The 20,147-nt window shown below is 38.0% G+C and overlaps 1 protein-coding gene across 1 annotated transcript in view; it reads right to left on the bottom strand.

Annotated features, from left to right (window-relative positions):
* SLC26A7 (solute carrier family 26 member 7) overlaps positions 1–20,147 on the bottom strand; it is a 445,736-nt gene that overhangs the window by 197,489 nt on the left and 228,100 nt on the right. Inside the window, exon 4 of the mRNA XM_033125821.1 lies at positions 2,320–2,492. Within this exon, the coding sequence (XP_032981712.1) occupies positions 2,320–2,492 (173 nt within the window). The remainder of the gene's footprint in view (positions 1–2,319; positions 2,493–20,147) is intronic.

Genomic DNA, 20,147 nt, shown 5'->3' with positions numbered 1-20,147 from the left:
GTAGGATAACCTCAGTTAACAGGTGGATGAGGGAAAAGCTGAGAAGCGCAAGTGTGGATCAGGTCGGCAGCCATTATTTCCTGAGCTGAAAGACATCATATGTGAATGGATTGCTGACAGAAGAGGAAAGCCTTTGGTTGTGTGCATGGCTGATATTTAAGCATAGGCGCTTGCAATGGCACCACAGTTAGAAATATCCCCAGAAGAATTCAAATTATCACAACACTGGCTGGATGGCTTCCTTCAGTGATATGAACTGTCTCTAAGATTGACAACACTATTCAAACTGGAAGATACTGAAATTATTAAACGTGCACTTGTATTCAAGTCCTTTGTTGATGGCATCGACTTTTCTAAATACCAACTCTCCAACGTGATTGCTATGGATGAAACTGCAGTGTTTATGGGCCAAGGATCGCAAATGGCGATTGGTCAGAGAGGTGCCTCGTCAATCTACATTCCTTCCACTGGTTACAAAAGTGCACGTGTTACCTGCATTTTGGCAATTCATCTGGATGGAAAGAATGCCCCACCTCTAATTATCACTAAGGGCAAGAAAGATAAGGTTGAACGTGTTTCAGGCATTCATGTTCTAGAATCCGAAAATGCCTGGTGCACACAAGCAGTTACAAGGAAGTGGGTCGATTTAATACTGCCACTTGTTTTGCGGGGTGGCCAAAGAGGTCTTCTGGTCTGGGATTCAGCCAGCACTCACCGCACTAAAGACATGAAGAACTTCCTTGCAGAGAGAAGAATAGATCAAATGATTCCTGCAGAAATGACTGCCTATCTCCAGACTCTTGATATTGCAATAAACAAGCCATTCAAGGACAATTTGCACATGGAAATCAATGACTACCTTGAAAATAGAATGGAGAGAAATCATTGCGGAAACTTTGTGAAGCCTAGCCTGCAAGGGGTTGTGACTTGGGTGAAGAATTCATGGAATAAAATCACTGACAGCTGTGTTGCCAATGCACTATGAGCAGGCTACATGGACAAGAAGTGCTCATTTAAGGTGAGCTCTATTGCTGGACATGAGACATTGGGGCCAATTGGGGCCTACAGGAAATGGGACATTGGGGCCATTGGGGCCTACAGGAAATGAAGTAGCAAGAAATTCAAGCCAGAATTTGGGTTTTGGAAAGCTATGATGATGTTCCAGAAAAAGATGTATTTGAATAAATGTAAATTTTTGTACATGAATAAATGTAGATTGTTGTACATGAAAAAATAAGACATCCCCTGAAAATAAGCCCTAATGCATCTTTTGGAGCAAAAATTAATATAAGACCGGGTCTATTTTTCAGGGAAATATGGTATTGGCCTTCTATTTGGTAATCTGCTAGGCAAAGCTGCCACTTAGATGGTCTGTTTTCTAAAGAACTGTGAAGACTTGAGTTCTGAGTCATCCCACACTCTTAATTCTTCTGTCCTTTTTACATAGGTAGAAGGCAATGTGACTCTAAGAGTTTTAATATTCCTAATCTCTAGGTCTTTTCTTCCTATGCAACTCAAGGCAATCATCAACTATTTTTCTCCCTTCTTGGCATTTGCACTATCTTTTACCCTGTGAATTATACTATAAAATAGAGCCTCTATCAACCCAGAAAACAGCCATCCAGGATGTTTGTGTACACAAAATTCAGTTAAAAATGAGGGAGTAAGCCAAAATAGCTCTCAAACAGGCAATGCATGTCTAATAACCAGTACTTATCAACATATATTTTTATTCACTTCTGAGTTATCTAATTTTGACAACTTATTAGAAACAGCAAATACAAAGTTTGATATTTTGAAGAAATAGACTAAAGCAGACCTGTCAAAAACATACACCTGATGCTGAAAGGGGCAAATCTGTGTCCCAACACCTCACACCAACAAGTCTGTGGCACAAACTAAATACCATTTGTTACTGATGTAGGTAGGCAGTAATATCATAAACTCTGAAAATTGGGAAGGATCCTAGAAACCTAGTCACATTCCTGTAAGAATTTCTCCTACAAGATTATCCCACAGTGACGCGTTCCTCACTGTGTGAACAAAAGGTATTTTGTAAAACATTTTTAGAAAGCTTGTTCTTACAAAGTCAAAAACTGTTTCCTTATAACTTCAATTTATTGATTCTAATTCATTTACTCAATCAACATTTATAGAGTAACTACTTTATGTAGTAGACAGTATTTTCACAAAAACAAAACACAACTGCCCCATCCATCTATACAGACACACCAATGTATATAAATAAAAATAAAGCACTAATTACCTTTCCTTTGCCACTGTCTCAATTTCTTCATCCCAAGTCTCAGTACTGCTTACCTGAATCATACCTCCCAGAAAGGAAATGGCGGCAGCAATACCAATTCTTTGCATCTCAAAATCAGATAAGCCCAGCATACTCGTGTTACTCTGTGTGGTAAGGTTCTTGCTACTTGAAGGGAGAAGCCGTTCCACTGCGTTGGCTGATATTAAGGATGTCAAGGCAAAAGTGCCTAAAAGGTGAGGTGGGGTGGGGAATCTCTTATTAATAACAGACTCAATAAAAATTGTTTGGTTTTTCCTGCTTTCTTTTTGCAGTTGATATCCAATTTCAAAGCCTTGTGATTAGAGAATATGCTTGGTATGATTTCAATCTTCTTAAATTTGCTGAGGCTAGTTTCATGTACTAACATATATGGTGGCCGAGACATGGAAACAACCAAAGTGTCCTTCGATAGATGATTGATAAAGAAGATGTGGTATATATACACAATGGAATACTATTCTGCCAGAAGAAAAGATGAAATACTGCCATTTGTGACAACATGGATGGATCTTGAGATTATGAAGCTAAATGAAATAAGTCAGACGGAAAAAGTTGAGAACAATATGACTTCACTCATATGTGGGATATAAAACTGAAAGCAGCAAAGGAACAAGACAAACAAGCAAAGAAACAAAAACTCATAGACACAGACAACAGTATAGTGGTTACCAGAGGGTAAGGGGGGACGGGGATGGCAGAAGAGGGTAAAGGGGGTCAAATATATGATGATGGAAGGAGAACTGACTCTGGGTGGCGAGCACACAATGTGACATATAGATGATGTATTGTACACTTGAAACCTATGTAATTTTACTAACCATTGTCACCCCAATAAATTTAAGTTTTTAAAAATTAATGGAATTCACCATTAAAGTTGAATCCATGTTGCAAAAACATGCAGAGCTGTTAGAAACACTCTCCTCTGCACCCCCACTCCTCCACCCTTCACTGAACTCCATGGAATAAATAGACACTTACCTACATTTATGCATGTTCCTTCAACATACAGCCATACCCATCTACTATTCCTTCCCAGTCCATACATTTTCCCACCTGTCTGCAAACCTGCATAGAGAATGTTCTCAAGGTGGGGATTAAGATCATGGACTGGCTTTGAATTCAGCTCTTCCATTTATCACTAATGTGACTTAAAGGATATTACTGTGAGTCTAAATTGCCTCATCCATAAAATGGGAGTGATATATACCTACATTTCAGAGTTTCGGGGAATATAAATGAGATGATAAATATGAAGACCTCAGTACACTCAGTATTTACATACAATTTATTTGCTGGAATCTAAGGTTTTTTGATAAGTTTGCTCTTCTGATCTATGTATGCAAACCCTCTTGTCTTTCAAGGTCTGGCTTCAATCCTGTATTCAACAAGGATCCATCCCAGATTCTGCAAGCTAGGTGTGATTTTTCCACTCTGCTTTCATGGCAGAGTAGACCTTTGTTATATTATAACAACATGCTGTGGCCCATAAAATGGTTAAGTATACCCTTTCTATCTACTAAATTAGATAAGGTTCAATGATATTTCCCAAGAATTGTCCTAGCCTCACACAAATGTGGAACCATTTTCAGTGTGTTGTCTTCCTTCCAAGAGTTCTGATGTCTGTCATCTGGGCATGCAGCATGTCTGAGAATGTAGCCAAATGGGCAGAGAAATGTCAATTCCCACAGAAAGGGCTAAACAAATTTGGGTTAAAGAAACAAACTGCAGTATTGTGTAAACATTCCCCCTTACTCATTACTGAAAGACCTTACTTTGCTCCAGGTCATTTGTGAAAAAGGGCCTGCAGCAAGATGTAGATATCCCAACACAAAACATGTAACAGCATAGGGCAAGAGAGACATGAATCAAATAGAAATAGTTCTCAACAGAAACTCAACATAGAATAACCTTACCTTGAATCCCAGCACTGCCACCTCAATCTCTTTACCTAAAGACAGGTAGTATTCTTCACCAATGGCATTGTTATGAGACTTAAATGAAATAATGTGATACAGCACATATCACAGTATATGGCATGTAGTTAGCAGCTAAAAAGATAACTCTTAACAAGACTAAGATCAGAATGCTCTGTTATGGTCCGTTATTCTATGCTCTTTGCTGTTCCATTGAGTTGATGTCACATAAACACATACAGCAAATTGAATACAGTTCTCTTAGGGAGAACTCAATAAATCATAAAGAAATCATCAGAAAATAAATCATCAGAAAATAATAACCATCATGTTTGTTCACTGTCGTTATCATAAAGTTCTAAATTAATTGCCCGTCAAGGAACAACTATATCTAATGATTGGAGACAAGATTCTGTCACCCAGAATGGACTACACCAAGTAAAGAATGTTTGCCATAGAATCTGCTCTTGATAAGACATAATTTCTTCAGGATGTTACATCAGAATTTCTCAAAGTTTGATATTCTTTAGAGTAAAAAAGTGTGCCTTTTTGGTTTAAATCTCAGAGAGCATAGAACAAAATGATTTTACAAAAGCCACTAAACAAATGACTACAATTTAAAGATGAAGATATTCATGAGTTAATTTTTGAGTTTAGGCCCATCTTTCTTGAAATTTAGAGGAAGATAGGAGGGAACTGAATGTAAGAGAAAAGGGCAGTCCAAAATGTTTTGTTGAGTAAAGTGCGCCTCATTTGTATGTAAGTCACATCCCAAGAATATGTCCAAAGAGAGGTCTTGCCAGCAATGGATATGAAGATATTCACTGTGTCAACATAGATATAGGAGTACTGCCTCTTTAGAAGGATGATGCTTTGCTATCCTCATATAAGTGAGATCATATGGTACTTATCTTTCTCTGTCTGACTTATTTCACTTAACATAATGTTCTCTAGGTCCATCCATGTTGTTGCAAATGGTAAGATTTCTTTCTTCTTTATGGCTGCATAATACTCCATTGTATAAATGTACCACAGTTTCTTAATCCAGTCACCTACCGATGGGCATTTCGGTTGTTTCCATGTCGTGACTATTGTGTATAGTCCTGCAATAAACATAGGAGTGCATAAAGATTTTTGAATTGGAGTTTTGGATTTCTCCGGATAGATACCTAGGTGTGGAATTACTGGATCATAGGGAAGTTCCATTTTCAGATTTTTGAGATACCTCCATACTGTTTTCCATAGTGGCTGCACCAATCTGCAATCCCACCAACAGCGCACAAGCGTTCCCTTTTTTCCACATCCGCTCCAGCACTTGTTGTTTGTTGATTTATTGATGATAGCCATTTTGACTGGGGTGAGGTGGTATCTCATTGTGGTTTTTATTTGCATTTCTCTGATGGTTAGTGAGGTTGAGCATTTCTTCATATGTCTGTTTGCCATCTGTATGTCCTTTTTAGAAAAATGTCTCTTCAAGTCCTCTGCCCATTTTTTAATTGGGTCGTTTGCTTTTTTGGAGTTGAGTTGAGTGAGGTTTTTATAGATTTGTGAAATTAATCCCTTATCAGATATATCATTGGCAAATACCTTTTCCCATTCAGTAGGATCCCTTTTTGTTTTATTGATGGTTTCCTTGGCTGTGAAAAAGCTTTTTAGTTTGATGTAATTCCACATGTTTATTTTTTCTCTTACTTCCCTCGTGCGAGGGGATATATCAGTAAAAATCTTACTCCAGGTAATGTCTGTGAAGTTTCTTCCTATATTTTCTTCTAGGAATTTTATGGTTTCAGATCTTACATTTAAGTCTCTAAGCCATTTTGAATTTATTTTTGTATATGTCGTAATGAGGTGGTCCAGCTTCATTTTTTTGCATGTGTCTGTCCTGGTTTCCCAGCACCATTTATTGAATAGACTGTCTTTACCCCACCATAAATTCTTGCTTCCATTGTCGTAGATCAAATAGCCATATAGGCATGGATTTATTTCTGGGATCTCTATTCTCTTCCATTGATCTATGTGTCTGTTTTTATGCCAGTACCATGCTGTTTTGATTACTGTAGCCTTGTAGTATAATTTGATGTCAGGTATCGTTATTGCTCCCACTTTGTTCTTATTTTTCAAGATTGCTGAGGCTATCTGGGGTCTTTTATGGTCCCATATAAATTTTAGGATTATATGTTCTATTTCTGTGAAAAACGTCGTTTGTAGTTTGATAGGAATTGTGTTGAATATGTATATTGCCTTAGGCAGTATGGACATTTTAACTATATTAATTCTTCCTATCCATGAACATGGTATGTGTTTCCATCTATTTGCATGCTCTTTCCTTTCTTTCTTCAATGTCTTATAATTTTCTGAGTACAGGTCTTTTACTTCTTTGGTTAAATTTAATCCCAGATATTTTATACTCTTTGAAGCAATTGTAAATGGGATTGGCTTTTTTAATTTCTCCTTCTGATGTTTTATTATTGGTATATAAAAATGCAACTGATTTCTGAATATTAATTTTCTATCCTGCTACTTTACTAAATTCATCTATCAGCTCTAATAGCTTCTTGGTGGAGTCTTTAGGGTTCTCTATATATAGTATCATGTCATCTGCATATAATGACAATTTTACTTCCTCCTTACAAGTTTGGATGCCTTTTATTTCTTTTTCTTGTCTGATTGCTGTGGCTAGAACTTCCAGCACTATGTTGAATAGAAGTGGAGAAAGTGGGCAACCTTGCCTTGTTCCTGATCTTAGGGAAATGGTTTTAGCTTTTCCCCATTGAGTATGATTTTAGCTGTGGGTTTATCATATGTGGCCTTTATTATGTTGAAATATGATCCCTCTATTCACACTTTCTTAACGGTTTTTATCATAAATGGCTACTGGGTTTTATCAAATGCTTTTTCTACATTTATTGATATGATCATGTGATTTTTATTTTTCATTTTGTTAATGAGGTGTATCACATTAATTGATTTGCAGATATTGAACCACCCTTGCATACCAGGGATGAATCCCACTTGATCATGGTGTATGATCTTTTTAATGTATTGCTGAATTCTGTTTGCTAATATTTTGTTGAGGATTTTTGCATCTATGTTCATTGGGCATATCGGCCTGTAGTTTTCTTTTTTTGTGGTGTCTTTGTCTGATCAGGGTGATAGTGGCCTCGTAAAAAGTGTTTGGGAGCCTTCCCTCCTTCTGGATTTTTTGGAAGAACTTGAGGAGAATAGGTGACAATTCTTTTTTGAATGTTTTGTAAAATTCACCTGTAAAGCCATCTGGTCCAGGGCTTTTGTTTGTTTGGAGGTTGTTGATTACTGATTCAATTTTCCTGGTGGTAATCAGTCTATTAAGGTTTTCTATTTCTTCTTGAGTTAGTGTTGGAATGTTGTATGCCTCTAGAAAATTGTCCATCTCTTCTAGATTGTCAAATTTGTTGGCATATAGTTGCTTAGAGTAATTTCTTAAATTTTTTTTGTATTTCTGTAATATCTGTTGTCACTACTCCTCTTTCATTTCTGATTTTATTAATTTCGGTCCTCTCTCTCTGTTTTTTAATGAGTCCGGCTAAAGTTTTCTTGATTTTGTTTATGTTCTCTAAAAACCAACTCTTGGATTTATTTACGTTTTGTGTTTTTTTTCTGATTTTATTTCATTTATTTCCGCTGTGATGTTTATTATCTCCTTCCTTGTACTCCCTTTGGGATTATTTTGCTGTTCTTTTTCCAGATCAGCATTAGTGATTAGTGATTAGAGATTTTTCTTGTTTCTTTAGGTAGGCTTGCAATGCTATGAATTTCCCTCTTAGGACTGCTTTCGCTGCATCCCATAGATTTTGGGTTGCCGTGTTTTCATTTTCGTTTGTCTTGAGATATCTTTTGATTTCTTCCTTGATCTTCTGCTTGACCCATTCATTATTTAGCAAGATGTTATTAAGCCTCCATGAATTGGTGTGTCTTCCAGTTTTTTCCTGTAGTTCGTTTCTAATTTCATAGCACTGTGGTCAGAGAAGACAATTGGTATGATTTCAATTTTCTTAAATTTATCAAGACTTGTTTTGTGGCCTAACATATGGTCTATCTTGGAATATGTTCAATGTGCACTAGAGAAGAACATGTATTCTGCATGTTTGGTGTGAAAAGTTCTGAAAATATTGATTAAATCCAAGTGGTCCAATGTGTCATTTAAGGCCGTTGTTTCCATATTGATTTTCTGTCTGGAAGACCTGTCCCTTGTCAGAGGTGTGTTGAAGTCCCCTACTATGACAGTGTTACTGTTGATCTCTGTCTTTATGTCAGTCAATATCTGTTTTATATATTTAGGTACTCCTATGTTGGGTGCATACATGTTTACTAGGGTTATGTCCTCTTGTCGGATTGATCCCTTTATTATTATATAGTGCCCATCTTTGATTTTAATATGTTCTTCATGTTAAAGTCTATTTTGTCAGATATAATTATTGCAATTCCAGCTTTTTTCTCATTTCCATTTGCATGAAATATGTTACTCCAACCCTTCACTTTCAGCCTATGTGTGTCTTTTGATCTGAGGTGAGTCTCTTGTATACAGCATATACAAACGTCTTGCTTTCTTATCCACTAAGCCACCCTATGTCTCTTGATTGGAGCATTTAATCCATTTACATTTAAAGTGATTATTGATAGGTACATAGTTATTGCCATTTTTAAATTTGTAGTTAGGTTGTTTTGATCTTTCTTCTATTTACAGAAGTCCTTTTAGTATTTCTTGCAATGCTGTCTTGGTGGTAATAAACTCCTTTAGCTTATTTTTTTCTGAAAAGCTCTTTATCTCTCCATCAACTTTAAATGATAGCCTTGCTGGATAAAGCAATCTAGGTTGTAGACCTTTGTTTTCCATCACTTTGAGTATCTCCTGCCACTCCCTCCTGGCCTTCAATGTTTCTGTAGAAAAATCATTTGATAGTCTTATGGGAGTTCCCTTGTATGTAACCCTCCGTCTTTCTCTTGCTGCTTTCAGGATCTCTCTTTCTCTTTAACCTTTGCCATTTTAACAATAATGTGTCTTGGTGTGGACCTGTTTGTGTTTATCCTGGTTGGAGCTCTCTGCACTTCCTGGGCTTGTATGTTGGTTTCCTTCATCAGGTTGGGGAAGTTTTCAGACATTATTACTTCAAATATGTTCTCAATCCCTTGTTTCCTCTCTTCACCTTCTGGTATTCCTTTCATGCGCATGTTGTTGAGTTTGATGTTATCCCAGAGGTCTCTTAAACCGTCTTCATTATTTTTATTCTTTTTTCTTTTTGTTGTTCTGTTTGGGTGAGCTCTGCTAACTTGTCTTCTAAGTCGCTGATTCGATCCTCTGCTTCATCTAACTTGCTGTTAATTCCTTCAGGTGAGTTCTTTATTTCAGTAATTGTGTTCTTTAGTTTTAACTGGTCGTTCATTATGATTTCTCTATCCTTCTTTATGTCTTCTCTAAGCTCCTTAAACATTCTTATCATCAGTGTTCTGAACTCTGTCTCTAATAGGTTGGTTACCTCTATTTCATTTTGTTTCAATTCTGGAGGTTTCTTCTGTTCTTTTGTTTGGGACATGTTTCTTTGTTTCCCCATTCTGGCTGACTCTCTGTGTTTGCTTCGATGTATTAGGTAGATCCCCTAGAGTTCTTAGTTCTTGCTGGGTTGTCTTATGTAGTATGTGTCCTTTATATTTGACTTGCACCACTTCCTTCTTCTCCTCTGCGTGTGTTCCAAAGGTGACTCCTGTGTTGTGTATATTGTCCTGTTAAAGTTGATCTTTAATTGCTTTTCGCTTGTGAGTAGGTGGGTTTCACACCTAGGCTGACTAGTTGTGAGACTTGGCTCTTCCCACAACAGGGTGTTCTGCTGCATAAGGGTTGACCACTTAAATGAGGTTTGGCCTCTATGGGCTCTTGTGCCTATAGAGAATTCCCTCTGGGTGTGTCACTTGTAGGCAAACCTGTTAGTACTCTGGTTTGGCCTGGAGTTGGCCTCTGGGTGTGTTGAATCTTGTACCTCTTAAGCTGGGCCCTGATGTAGGGCAATTTCAGAACAAAGCAAATCACCAAGCACAACAACAACAACAAAGAAAAAAATCAAATGCATTCACCTGTAAAAACAACTGATAAAACACACTCAACACAAAGATGTCAAAGATATAAAAACAAAACAAAACAAAAAAAGCAGCTCCAGTCTTGGCTTAAGCCCACCAAGTAATCTCCAGGTTGTCCTCTGCTGTACCAAAGAGTCCTCTGTGTATTATGCATGCAGAGCCGGTCACCTGGTGCCCAGAGTGACGTTGGGACTGCAGATTTAGATGAGTGGGGCTGAGGGGTCTGGATGGTAGTTTCTACAAAGTCAGTGCAGTTTCTGCTTTTGCCTGCACATATGCGCATTGAGAGTAGCACCACCAGCCCTGTGCCCAGTTCTCCTGAGTCTTAGGGCACTTCTTCCGTGTGTGTGTGTGTGTGTGTGTGTGGCCGGCGGGAGACTTCTGAGCTGCTTAAAGCCCAGAGCTGTGTCTGCTGCCTACTCCTGATCTCTGGGAGTGCCTCTGCAGTTGTAATTGCCCTGCCCTAAGCAGGCCAGAAAGGGTGGGGGCTGGGGATGGAGGGGTCCTCTCTCTCCCAGACCAGCCATGTCACACGCTTCCCACAGGCCAAAATAGGTGGTGACTGTGGATGGAGGAGTCTCTTCTCTCTTAGCCCAGCAAAAATCACACACTTCCCAGCCTCTTCCCTGGGTCAGAGCTGCACGCTGGTCTTCCCAGAGCCTGAGCAATATGGGTCCTCTGTAATCTGACACTACTCCTCAGTTCAGGGGCCTGTGTAAGTCTCTGGAAGGGCGCAGGTAGGAATGGGAGAGTGGGGGGAGGGGCCCAGGTATGGAGTTTGTGCCCTTTCTCCAACCTAAGGCCCAGCTGGAGGTCTCAGCTGAGGTTACTACCTCAAATACTGGATATGTTGCCAACTTGGCGGGAGAGATCAGCTGTGGAATGCAGGGAAAGAGCCCACCTCCTGGTTTTTGTGTTCTGTGTTGTCCTGGGATCTCCTGCGTCTCTGCAGCCACTGATGCCGGCCTTGTCTCCACAGCTGAACATGGCTGTGGGCCACGTCTCCACAGCCATAGATGCCACTGTGACTCCACTGTGCTCCATTCCCTCTTCTCTCAACATTTTTTGTCTGACTTATTTCACTTAGCATCTCAAGATCCACCCATGTTGTTGCAAAAGGTACTATTGCAGCTTTTCTTATGGCAGAATAGTATTCCGTTGTGTATATATACCACATCTTCTTTATCCAATCATCTATTGAAAGACGCTGTGGTGATTTCCATGTCTTGTCCACTGTAAATAATGCTGCAATGAACATTGCAGCACACGTGTCTTTATGGATAAATGTTTTCAGACTTTTTGGGTAGATACCCAGGAGAGGGATTGCTCGGTAATATGGTAATTCTATTCGTAATTTTTTGAGGAATCTCCACACTGCCTTCCATAGCAGCTGTACCAGTCTGCATTCCCACCAACAATGTATGAGGGTTCCTTTTGCTCCACAGCCTCTCCAACACTTCTTATTATTTGTCTTATTTGTCTTGTTCAGGATAGCCACTCTGACTGGGGTAAGATGATATCTCATTGTGGTTTTCATTTGCATTTCTCTGATGATTAGTGATGTTGAGCATTTTTTCATATGTCTATTTGCCATTTGTATGTCCTCTTTGGAAAAATGTCTCTTCAGGTTCTCTGCACAATTTTCAATTGGATTGTTTTTTTGTTGTTGTTGAGTTGCATGAGTTCCTTGTATATTTTGGATATTAGCCCCTTATAGGAGGCACTGTTTGCAAAAATCTTCTCCCATTCAGTTGGTTGCCTCTTTATTTTGTCGATGGTTTCTTTTGCTCTGCAGAAGCTTTTAAGTTTCATATAGTCCCATTCATTTATTTTAGCTTTTACTTCCCTTGTCTTTAGAGTCAAATTCATAAAATGCTCTTTGAACCCAAGGTCCACAAGTTTAGTACCTATGTTTTCTTCTATGCAATTTATTGCTTCAGGTCTTATGTTAGTCTTTGATCCATTTTGAATTAATTTTGGTACATGGTGACAGATAGCAGTCCAGTTTCATTCTTTTGCAAGTGGCTATCCAATTCTGCCAGCACCATTTATTGAAGAGGCTGTCTTTTCTCCATTGGATGTTTTTTGCTTCTTGGTCAAAACTTATCTGTCCATATTTATGTGGTTTTATTCCTGGGTTCTCAATTCTATTCCATTGGTCTATGTGTCTTATTTTTCTGCCAATACCATGCTGTTTTGATTATTGTAGCCCTGTAGTACAAGCTAAAGTCAGGGAGTGTGATATCTCCAGCATTGTTCTTTTTTCTTAAGATTGCTTTGGTATTCGGGGTCTTTTGTGGTTCCAAACAAATCTGATGATTTTTTGTTCTATTTCTTTAAAAAATGCCATTGGGATTTTGCTGGGGATTGCATTAAATCTGTATATTGCTTTGCATAATATGGCGATTTTACTATATTGATTCTTCCAATTCATGAGCATGGAATATCTTTCCATTTCTTTGTGTGTTCTTCAATTTCTTTTAAAAATGTCTTATAGTTTTTTGCATATAGGTCTTTCACATCCTTGGTTAAGTTTACTCCTAGGTATTTTATTCTTTTTGCTGCAATTGCAAAAGGAATTGTTTATTGTATTTCTTTTTCTGAGATTTCATTGTTACTATATAGGAATGCAATGGACTTTTGTACCTTGATTTGTAACCGGCAACTTTACTGTATTCATTTGTTGTTTGTAATAGCTTTTTGGTGGACTCTTTAGGATTTTCTATATATAGCATCATGTCACCTGCAAAGAGTGACAATTTAACTTCTTCATTCCCAATTTGGATGCGTTTTATTTCTTTCTCTTGCCTGATTCCACTGGCAAGGACATCCAACACTATGTTGAAAAGCAGAGGTGATGGGGACAGCCCTGTCGTGTTCCTGAATGTAGAGCAAAGGGCTTCAGTTTTTCACCATTAATTATGAGATTAGCTGAGGGCTTGTCATATATGGCCTTTATTATGTTAAGGTATTTTCCTTCTATACCTATTTTATAAAGTGTTTTAATCATAAATGGATGTTGTATCTTGTCGAATGCTTTTCCTGCATCAATTGATATAATCATATGATTTCTGTCCTTTATTTTGTTTATGTGATATATAACATTGATGGATTTGCGGATGTTGAACCATCCTTGTGCAACGGCGATAAACCCCACTTGGTTGTGAGGAATAATCTTTTAAATGCATTGTTGTATTCGATTTGCTAGAATTTTGTTTAGGATTTTTGCATCAGTATTCATCAGAGATATTGGTCTGTTGTTTTCTTTTTTTCTGTTGTCCTTACCAGGTTTTGGTATCAGGGTAATCTTGTCCTCATAAAATGATATGGGGAGTACTATCTCTTCTTGAATTTTTCGGAAGAGTTTGAGCAGGATTGGTATTAGATCCTCTTTGAAGGTTTGGTAGAACTCACTAGTGAAGCCATCTGGTCCCAGACTTTTGCTTTTGGGAAGGTTTTGGATGACTGATTCAATTTCGTTACTGGTGATCGGTCTGTTTAGATTTTCCAGTTCTTCATGGTTCAGCCTAGGAAGGCTATATGTTTCTAAGAAGTTGTCCATTTCTTCTAGATTATTGAATTTGGTGGCATATAGTCCTTCATAGTAATCTTGGATGATCCTTTGTATTTCTGTGGTGTCCGTGATAACTTCCCCTTTTTCATTTCTGATTTTGTTAATTAATGTCTTCTCTCTTTTTATCTTAGTGAGTCTAGCCAAGGGTTTGTCAATTTTGTTAATCTTTTCAAAGAACCAGCTCTTTGTCACATTATTTTTTTCTATTCTCTTTTTGTTCTCTATTTCATTTAGTTCTGCTCTGATTTTTGTTATTTCTTTTCTTCTGCTTACCTTTGGTTTCACTTGTTCTAATTTTTCTAGTTCTTTAAGGTGCAACATGAGGTTATTTATTTGGGATTTTTCTTGTTTCTTGAGCTAGGCCTGTAATGATATAAATTTCCCTCTTAAAGCTGCTTTCCCTGCATCTCAAAAATTTTGGTAGAATGTATTTTCATTGTCATTTGTTTCTATGTATCTTTTGATCTCTCCTCTAATTTCTTCTTTGACCCAGTCGTTCCTTAAAAGTATGTTATTTAGTCTCTATGTATGTGTATTTTTTTCTGTTTTTTTTTTTTTTTTTTTTTTTTTTTTGCAGTTTGTATCCATTTTCAAAGCCTTGTGATCAGAGAATATGCTTGGTATGATTTCAATCTTCTTAAATTTGCTGAGGCTGATTTTATGTCCCAATATATGGTCTAATCTTGAGAATGTTCAATGTACTCTAGAAAAGAATGTATAGTCTGATGTTTTAGGATGAAGTGCTCTATATATGTCAATTGTATCCATTTCGTCTAATGTGTCATTTAGGGCTGCTATTTCGTTATTTATTTTCTGTTTGGATGATCTATCCATAGCTGTCAGTGATGTATCTAGGTCCCCTAGTATAATTGTGTTTTGGTCAATTTCTCCCTTTAGTTCTGTTAATAGTTGCTTGGTATATTCCGATGCTCCCAGATTGGGGGCATAAATATTGATGACTGTTATGTCTTCTTGTTGTATAGTCCCCTTTACCATTATGAAATGTCCATCTTTGTCTCTTGTTATCTTTTTCACCCTGAAGTCTGTTTCATCTGATATCATTATGGCTACATCAGATTTTCTCTGGGTGCCATTTGCTTGGAGTGTCAATTTCCACCCTTTCAATTTGAGTCTATGCTTGTCCTTGTAGCTGAGATTTGTCCCTTGGAGGCAGCATATAATTGGGTTTAGTTTTTTGATCCAATCTGCTACTCTGTGCCTTTTTATTGGTGAGTTCAGTCCATTTACATTTAGGGTGCTTATTGATATGTGATGATTTCCTGTCATTCTATCTTTAGTTTTCTGGTAAGGGTGTGTCTCCACTGTTTCTTTGCCTTTTTGTTGTCGATTATTTCTGTGTGGTGGTATTCTATGATGTTTCCTTCTGTTTCTTCTTTTATTACAGTATATATTTCACTTCTGGATTTTTTTTCAGTGGTTACCCTTAAGTTTATGTAAAAGAAAGTATGATATTTAGAGTATTCCATTTTCTTCAGCACGCTTACTTTGTCCATTCCCATATTCCGCTTCAGGCCTTACTCTCCCCCTTTATATGTTTTGGTTGCCACAGATTGTCCCTGTTGATGGTGGTCAAATAGCCTCCTTCAGTGTTTCTTGTAGTGCAGTTTGTGTATTAGAAAATTCCCTCAGCTTCTGTATGTCTGGAAAGCTCTTTATTCCTCCTTCATCTCTAAAGGGTATCTTTGCTGGATACATTATTCTTGGCTCATAATTTCTCTTTCAATAGTTTGACTATTTGGTTCCACTCCCTCCTGGCTTGTAGAGTTTCTGCTGAAAAATCTGATGATAATCTAATGGGCTTTCCTTTGTAGGTTACCGTCTTCTTTTCCCTGGCTGCCTTGAGGATTCTTTCTTTGTCGTTGATTTTAGACAGCTTCAACACAATGTGCCTTGGAGAAAGCCTGTTGGGATTGAGGTAATTAGGTGTTCTATTTGCTTCTTGGATTCGAGGATCCAGTTCTGTCCATAAGTTTGGGAAGTTCTCTTCAACAATTTGTTTGAATATATTCTCTTTTCCCTTCTCTCTTTCTTCTCCTTCTCGTATGCCCATTATTCTTATATTGTTCTTTCTGATGGAGTCAGAAAGTTCTTGTAGAGTTCTTTCATTTCTTTTAAGTCTCAAGTCTCTTTCTTCTTCCATCCTTGTCATTTCCAAGTTTCTATCTTCGATGTCACTGATTCTTTCCTTGATCTGGTCAACTCTACTACGTAAGCTGGTTATTTTATTCTTAATTTCTCCTATTGAGTTCTTAATCTCCAGAAATTCTATTTGGTTCTTTTTTAAAATTTCAATCTCTTTTGTAAAATGTTCATGTTGTTCTTTGATTGTTTTTCTGAGTTTATTAAACTGCCTTTCTGTGTTTTCTTACATCTTATTGAGTTTTTTCAGAACTGCAATCTTGAATTCTCTGTCGTTTAAGTCACATATTTCCATAGTTCCTTTTCTGGAGACTTTTCACTTTCTTTCTGAGCTGTCTTGTTACCTTGGTTATTCATGGCAATTACTGATTTATTATTTCTCTTCCTAGACATCTACAGGAGTGGCTTCTGCAACAGGTTGATAGGAAGAGGTCTTTCTTTTGTTTTCCAGTATTTGTTGGTAGAATATTTTATTTTCTCCCTGACTTTAGCCTTTTTTCTCTCTCACACAGTAGTGCTATGTTTTCTCTGCACTATTCCAGCTTCTCACACAATGGGGAGGTTCTCTGGGAGATGGGCTTCTCCTCTGTTAATAGTTCGCCTGGGTCACAGGGCGCAGTGTCCGTGTGGGTATGCGGAGAGCTTTTGAAGTTCCAAAGCTCTTCCTGCACCAGATTCAGCACCCATATGTTTCAGCAGTTCTGTGTACTCCTGCAGGGATCCGCCCAGATAGGTGGGGCCAGGGCCAGGGTGAGTTGTGAGAGGTGGCCCAGAGCAATGGCGGCGACCACCACCATCACAGCCGGTCCTGCTTCCACATATCCCTCCCATTTGCCGGAACTAGTTGGGCTGGGAATCTGTGTCTGTGATCCACAGTTCTCCGAACAGCAAATATTCTGTTCTTTCGATCTGACACTGCTACTGTTCCGCTTCTAACACTGGGCGGATGGGAGCTGGGCGAGCTCTGGGGTGTAGGGAGGGGGCGGCTAGTCTCAGTGCCTAAGGCTTCCGTTCTCTGCTCTGCAGTGAGTGCTTAAACCACCGTTTTCAGTCTTCTTCCCTCAGTCTTTTCTGTGAGGTCTCTGCAGTGAGCATTGAGTTCAGCCGTGTTATATGCTGCCCCCTCAGCCCTGTGGGCCATAAGCAGAGCCCTGGTAGTCCGAGTTCTTTCCTGTCCCGCAGCTGCAGTAGTTCTGGGATACAGCGATCTCGGAGCACTGAGCTCGTTCTGTGTCCTGAGCCTGCATGGCTCTGTCTCCACACTTCTTCTTTCCCTCCTCCCCCGCCTGCATGATTCGCCCACCTTTAGGTGAATTCAGTAGTGAGCCTCTTCCTCTTGCCTGTCTGCTGTGCAGGGAGTCCTTTTTGGAGTTATTGTTGTTCACTTAGCTGTAGATTCCATGGGAGATTTACAGAGGCTCACCTCACGCTGCCATTTTGATGACCGAGACTGTTTCTTGTTAGTTTGTTAACTTATTCTAATTCTTAGATTTTACGTATAAGTGAAAACATATGATATTTGTCTTTCTCCATCTGACTTATTTCATTTAGCATAATGTTCTGTAGGTCCATCCACATCGTTGTAAATGGTAAGATTTCGTTCTTCTTATGGCCAAGTAATACTTCATTGTATAACGATATCACAGCTTCTTCATCCAGTTATCTACCAATGGGCATTTCGGTTGTTTCCATATCCTGGCTATTGTGAATAGCGCTGCAATAAACATAGGTGTGCATATATTTTTTGGGATTAGTGTTTTGCATTTCTCTAGCTAGATACCTAAGAGTGGAATTGCTAGGTAGTTCCATTTCCAGTTTTAGAGATACCTCCATGCTGATATCCTTAGTGGCTACAACGATCTGCAATCTCACCAACATCCTCACCAGCACTTGTTGTTTTCTTTGCATCCTCACCAGCAGTCGTTGTTTGTTGATTTATTGATGATAGCCATTCTGACTGAAGTGAGGTGGTATCTCATTGTGGTTTTTATTTGCATTTCTCCGATGATTAGTGTTGTTGAACATTTTTTCATATGTCTGTTTGCCATCTGTATCTCCTCTTTAGAAAAATGTCTCTTCTTGTCCTTTGCCCAATTTTTAATTGGGTTTTTTTTTTTTTTTTTGTGTTGAGTTGAAAGAGTTTTTTATAAATTTTGGATATTAACACCATATCAGACGTATCATTGACAACTGTCTTCTCCCATTCAGTAGGATGCCTTTTTGTTTTATTGATAGTTTCCTTTGCTGTGAAAAAACTTTTTAGTTTGATGTAATCCCATATGTTTATTTTTTCTCTTATTTCCGTTGCCTGATGGGAAATGTCAGTAAAAATATTACTAAGGGTAATGCCTGCAAATTTACTTCCTATATTTTCTTCTAGGAGTTTTATGGTTTCAGAGCTTACATTTAAGTCTTTAATCCATTTTGAATGTATTATTGTATATGGTGTAAGGAGGTGGTCCAGCTTTATTTTTTTACATGTGTCTGTCCAGGTTTCCCAGCACTGTTTATTGAACACAGTGTCTTTACCTCAGTGTAAATTCTTGCTTCCACTGACATAGATTAAATGACTATATATGCATAGATATATTTCTAGGCTCTCTATTCTGTTTTATTGATCTAAGTGTCTGTTTTTATGCCAGTGCCATGCTATTTTGTTTACTATACACTTATGTATGATTTGATGTCAGGTACTCTGTGTCTTTTTATTGGTGAGTATAGTCCATTTACATTAGGGTAATTATTGATATATGAGGATTTCCTATCATTCTATCTTTTGTTTTCTGGTGGCTCGGGGTCTCCACTGTTTCTTTGCCTATTTGTTGCTGTCTGTTATTTTAGTGTGGTGGTATTCTATGACTGTTCCCTCTGTTTCTTCTCTTTTAACATTATATATTTCAGTCCTGGATTTTTTTTCAGTGGTTACCATTTAGGTAATGTAAAAAAGAAATTTTCATATTTAAAGTATTCCACTTTCTTCAGCATGTTTCCTTTCTCCATCCCCCTTTGCCAGTTCAGACCTTTACTCTCTCTGCTTTTACGTGTTTGTTCTCACAAATTATCCCTGTTTATGCTTTGAGTTGATTTCTGTGTTGCAGTAGCAAGTTGTCTTTTTCCCTTTTTTTTTTTTTTTTTTTTTTGTTTTAATGCTTATTTCTTCTTTACCCTGTTATGTTTAAGTGTGTGGTGTCCTATTTGGTGTAGGGATTGACATTTTCTGCTTCTGTCTGTCTGTTCATAATACTACTCATGGCTTTGTATTCTTTTGCTTTTTTGTTTCATGTCAAATAGTCTCCTTCAGTATTTCTTGTAACGAAGGTTGTGTGTTAGAAAATTCCCTCAGCTTCTGTATGTCTAGAAAGGTCTTTATTGCTCCTTCATGTCTAAAGGATATCTTTGCTGGCTATATTATTCTTGGCTCATAATTTCTCTCTTTCAATAGTTTAAATATTTGATTTCACTCCCTCCTGACTTGTACAGTTTCTGTTGAAAAATCTGATGATAATCTAACGGGTTCTCCTTTGTAGGTTACCATCTTCTTTTCCCCGGCTGCCTTCAGGATTCTTTCTTTGTCATTAATTTTTGACAGCTTCAACACAATGTGCCTTGGAGAAGGTCTGTTGGGATTGAGGTAATTAGGTGTCCTATTTGCTGCTTGGATTCAAGGATCCAGCTCTTTCCACAAGTTTGGGAACTTCTCGTTGACTATTTGTTTGAATATACTCTAAGTTCCCTTCTCCCTTTCTTCCTCTTCTGGTATGCCCATTATTCTTATGTTGCTCTTTCTGGTCAAGTCAGAAAGTTCTTGTAGAGTTCTTTCATTTCTTTTAACTGTCAAGTGTCTCTCTTCTTCCATTTGTGTCATTTCCAGATTTCTTTATTCAATGTCACTGATATTTTCCTCCATCTTGTCTGCTCTATTGCCTAAGCTGGCTATTTTATTCTGTATTTATTTTATCGAGTTCTTAATCTCCAGAAATGCTATTTGGTTCTCTTTTAAGATTTGAACCTCTTTGATAAAAATGTTCATTTTGTTCTTGATTCTGTTACTGAGTCATTGAATTGTCTGTCTTTGTTTTCTTGCATC

Source organism: Rhinolophus ferrumequinum, chromosome 14 (assembly GCF_004115265.2).
Source record: "Rhinolophus ferrumequinum isolate MPI-CBG mRhiFer1 chromosome 14, mRhiFer1_v1.p, whole genome shotgun sequence".
Classification (NCBI taxonomy): Eukaryota; Metazoa; Chordata; class Mammalia; order Chiroptera; family Rhinolophidae; genus Rhinolophus; species Rhinolophus ferrumequinum.
The sequence above is the reverse complement of the archived record's forward strand: the minus strand, read 5'-3'. Positions and strand labels throughout refer to the sequence as shown.